We start from the raw sequence: 4874 nt of genomic DNA on the forward strand, positions 1-4874 counted from the left end.
CTCATTTCAACATTCTTAGATTATTAAAAACAAACATTCAATTAATTTTATATTTTGGGTGAAAATAAAGTTAATAGAACACTGTAAGAAACATGTTGTAACCTTTAAATAATGTTATAATACCACTAAAGAAAACTAGACATCTCGACACAATGCTTTCATAAAGTAAGGGTTAGTTAGGGCTAAGCTGCTGATTTCATGGCTCTCCATGCGACGTGGCAGTGAACGTGATCCCTACAGAGAGAGTTTTCTGATCATCGAACACAGCGAGAATCTGTGCTGCACAATTCATAAAGACACTGAGATCTCAGAGATGGCAGAAGCTCATTCCAGCGGTCACCGCTGCTTCATGATCACTGTCATCAGGATTCAGTGAGAACAAAGACAGGTTTGGCTTCAGGACACACAGGCCATAAATCAACACGGGAAGGATAAACATCACGAGAGAGCCAGGGTCAAGGGCAAATAAAGCTGACTGACATGACATCATGAAAATATAATAAATAATACTGTATAAATAATGTATTCAGGTAAGAGCAGCAGGCTGAAGGATGGACAGATTTTATTTCTAACTAATGATCAGCTGGAAGTGTGTGAGCAGAGCTGTCACTCATTCACACACAGCCAATCAGAAATGAGTTCATTTGCATAGACGATTTAAAGAGACAGCTCCAAAAAAAACAACAAAAAAAAAAGTCCTGTTTAGTGGATTGGAAACCGGATGTGAAACACTTATGAAACACAAAATCTAACATGAGTGGATCTCAGGGGAAGAATACAGCCATGGTAATAAAAATACAATAAAGCGAGCTTTCAAATCAGTGTTTCTCAAGAAGATCATCAAGACGACTTTAATAATCATTTCAAATAATTTATAACGGCAAATCAAACCAAAACAAACAAACAAACAAAAAAAAAATAGTAATAATCTTATAAATCAAGATATTTCTTATTTTGATTACAAAAAGTTCATATTCCGTTCCAAAAACAGGCAGAAGTGCGAGATTTGCTAAATAAAATCTCAGATATTGCACGAAAAATCTAGGACGAGACACGGAAATGAATCAAATCTTTAATATAAAGACATGAGCATTTTTAAAACTAACAAACACACATTTGATAGTTTCTAGTATAAATGATATATTCTCTGGAAAAAGCCAGAGGTGGCGTCGAATCTTGACTTTAAATGATAAACACTTTGTGACCTCGGCTCAGCGTCACAGAATCAGCTCTTCAGTCTTCATCTCTTCTCATCTGTTTCCTCAAGCACACATCATACACAAACACTGTCCAGCTGACAGTACAAGCGTGCTTCCTCACAGTCTTCATCACCGTCTTCATCACAGTCTTCATCACAGTCTTCATCACTGTCTTCATCACTGTCTTCATCACCGTCTTCATCACTGTCTTCATCACAGTCTTCATCACTGTCTTCATCACAGTCTTCATCACAGTCTTCATCACTGTCTTCATCACAGTCTTCATCACCGTCTTCATCACTGTCTTCATCACAGTCTTCATCACAGTCTTCATCACCGTCTTCATCACAGTCTTCATCACTGTCTTCATCACAGTCTTCATCACTGTCTTCATCACTCCACTAATGAGAGCAGGTCTCCCCCTGCTGTCCACTCTCAGCATTTCTTCTCTCCGCTCACAATAAAGACAGACTCCAAGCTTATAATCAGTACTTTTAATCATATATACTGTGTGACATCTTTAAAATCATCTTAGAAAATATCAAAAATATGATTCTTGTATTTACAAAAACCGAGGAGGTCCTTTACAAAGTTCTGGTTCTCTGAATTTGAGGAGGATTGTTAGTCGTTTTTGGTTTCTGTTCTTTAAAGGGTGATGTGATCAGATGCTCCAGATCTCTGTCGAGGTGAGATGAAGATGAGCGGCGCATGAGAGACCTGCAGGGAACAGAGAGAGCATCATCATCACAGACAGAAGAAGAAGAAGATCGTCCTCAGTTTGAGAAGTGTTTCCTCCTGATTCTGAAAGCTCTTCCCCTCCTGTGTTTCTCCGGCTTCTCCTCTCCAAACGAAAGGCCTGTCTCTCTATCAGACGGTGGTGCTGGTGGACTTGCGTAGAATGGTCTTGTGTGGTTTCTGCGAGGGGAAGGCGATGCTGGCGATCTCGGGGCTCTGATGGACAGGACTGTGTCTGGCGTTGATCAGCTCGGTGTGTAAGTGCAGATCTGTGCTGTTGCTGTCACAGTCCGGGCAGTAGCCGTGATACTGCACCTTCTCGCTGAAGCGCACACGCTCTCTCGTGCTCTGAGGACAGCCCGATGTCTTTGGGTCTCCGTTCTGCATCAGCGAGATGTCCTGGGCTCTGTGTGTGGGTCTCTTCAGGACGGCTGGAGGTCTGAAGAGCGTCTCCTCGGGGTAGATCTTGACGCTGGAGGCCGTGGTGGTGCTGCTGGAGCTGCTGTTGAGCGTGTCTGTCTTTGAGCCGTCTGTCAGATCCTCCTCCAGACGGAGGTCAGACGTCAGGCAGTCGATCTCCTCCACCACCTGAGAAGCAGACGAGACACCGACGTGAGAACCGTTATACAGAACACAGAACACTAGTATTATCAGCAGCTAGTTTTTCTTCCCCTTAGATCTGCAAACAGGGGAACATTTCAGTGTATCATTTTGCAGTCATTATCAGAGCGTTACTTTTGAATGTTCTCTGAACTTCCTGAAACAAGTAACGTTTAAAAACGCTAGAAGGATGAGTAACATTGATACATTCTGAGAACATCCAAAGTTTTATTTTTTTAAACAATGTTGTGACCACGCCTCCTGACTCATGAAATGTATAAATGACTTGTGTAAGGAGTACATGTTTAATATTAAAATTAGTTCATACTGAAGGAATGAGTGACAGCTGTCAATCACACGAGCGTCGGAGAAGAGTCGAATCTTTGAATCTGACTCACGCGAATGAAGCCCACAAGGTCTGTGATGATGAGGATGATGAGCATCAGAGTGTTAATGTCATGTGTACTTGAGGCCTCGATGGTCATGATCTTCATCATCATCCTCATCATCAATATAACGCTCGCGCGCACGCACCTCTTTGAGCTCCTTCGCCACATCCTTCAGGTCTCCCAGGATGTGCTCGAGATCCTTCACGATGCTCCTGATCTGACGCTTGACCTGCGCTTTACTGACGCCTCCGTCCTCCGCCGCCGCGCTCACGGACATCCTCCGCCGCGGAGCGCGTCACGGCCGAGCGGCGCGTCTGCTCGTGAACATCACGCATGTTGACGCTCGCATGTTTCCCTCAGACGCAGAATAATCTCGAGCCAGACGCGCATGCGCACTGCCTACAGGAACCCTGAAGACACGGAGACCTCGTGAATCCTGACACGAGAACAAAACATATCAGAAATCATCCGTTGATGAGCAGAGATCGCGCGGAGATGATATAAAAGAAGAACTTCAGAATAAATAGCATTTTAAAATAGCTACTCGTAGTAACACTACAGTAACGTCTTTATGGATATTAATTATTCCATAATAAAATGTCCTTTCTTAAACAGCCTACTACTTATTCACACAGAGATCATTCACAACATATATTTATTTGAAGTACCTCTTTAAAATAAATATGATAATTTTGGAGTATCACATTTGTATGTTCATGTAGGTAAACAAATAAAAATAAAAAATCAGTGGCCTACGTGTTTTTTATTTTATTCATTATACAATAACATTTTGTATTTAATTTGATTTAATTCATTATTAGCCAAGCTTTCGATTAAACCCATAGACTATCATTTCCTTAGTTTGGGAAACTTTGACGTGATATAATTATGTTTAATGCACTTCATGTTTTTTATGAGAACAAATGGAATATAATTCCTTACTCTTTGTATTTTAATATAAATATGGTACAAGATTATCTTATTTACAAACTGCAGCGATTTAATTAGGCTGCATTTTTTTTATTTTGTGTAATATATCAAATGTAAAATTTCATTATTATCTTACAGAACAAAATTATACTCATTTCAGTAAAAAACAGGTAAACACAAGATTCTTTGGCAGCCAATCAGAAACGTTCTTTGCCTGTCAGTGAGGATTTCTGACATCGGATTGGCTGAGGTAGATTTGGAGGGCGGGGCTTTAAAAGAGAAACGGTGTTTACTCAAGGGGCAAGGAACTCGACCGGAAGTTGAAGTCGGGTGGGGGCTGCCATCTTTTAGCAGAACTTCACTTGCGTTAGCACTCCCATTGACTCCCATTCATTTTGGCGTCACTTTGACAGCGAATAACTTTACATCTGAGGCGTTTAAAGACTCCGTTTGTTCATTATTTATTTCTAAAGATACACGACAATGTATAAAGTGCTCCATTACCTTCTATGTTACATTATGGCCCCGTATAAACAGTTTTTGTAAAAAATAGGCTAACGATTGCGTCATAACCACTCGACTCTCTGTCGCATTACCGTACAGACAGGAGGAGAAGCTCGCAGGCAATTAACTTAATATGGGGTACTGGCGTTACATTTTAAAATACTATACAAAATAATTAATCAGAATACTTACTCCTGCTCACTCACGACAAAGAACTCCCCGCTCAAGCTCGCCGTCTCTGCCAGATTAACGATGGCAGTTTGCACACACAGCTACTAGAAGATTTACATCTGGCAGACAGGTTGCTGACGTCGTCAAGCTTCGTTTGAGTCTGCGTGTCAGAAACAGAAGTGCTATAAAACGCTAAAACTGGGCTTCATTTGTCCATTTCTTTTACTGTCTATGTGTTTACTCCCGCAATTTACATTACATTACAAAAGAATTATAAAATACAATTATAATATAAGAACAAAACGAAAAGAGTTAAAACCTTCAAATATACAGTTTTAAGTCAAAT

General features: G+C 40.7%; 1 protein-coding gene across 1 annotated transcript; it reads right to left on the minus strand.

Annotated features, from left to right (window-relative positions):
• Positions 1-1499: 1499 nt before the first annotated feature.
• On the minus strand, positions 1500-3420 carry LOC113106707 (protein Largen-like). The gene is made up of 2 exons (XM_026268750.1): positions 3069-3420; positions 1500-2522 (listed from the first exon to the last, which is right to left on the minus strand). Exons 1-2 carry the CDS (start codon positions 3198-3200, stop codon positions 2067-2069), a joined length of 588 nt encoding a protein of 195 aa, XP_026124535.1. The 5' UTR covers positions 3201-3420; the 3' UTR covers positions 1500-2066.
• Between the last annotated feature and the right edge of the window lie 1454 nt (positions 3421-4874).

This window comes from Carassius auratus, chromosome 8 (assembly GCF_003368295.1).
Source record: "Carassius auratus strain Wakin chromosome 8, ASM336829v1, whole genome shotgun sequence".
Lineage (NCBI taxonomy): Eukaryota > Metazoa > Chordata > Actinopteri > Cypriniformes > Cyprinidae > Carassius > Carassius auratus.

Coding starts and splice junctions, on each gene's coding strand:
- LOC113106707 (XM_026268750.1), bottom strand. CDS start 3,200: ATGTCCGTGAGCGCGGCGGCGGAGGACGGAGGCGTCAGTAAAGCGCAG. Junction 2,523..3,068: donor TGGCGAAGGAGCTCAAAGAG/GTGCGTGCGCGC, acceptor TCTGCTTCTCAG/GTGGTGGAGGAGATCGACTG.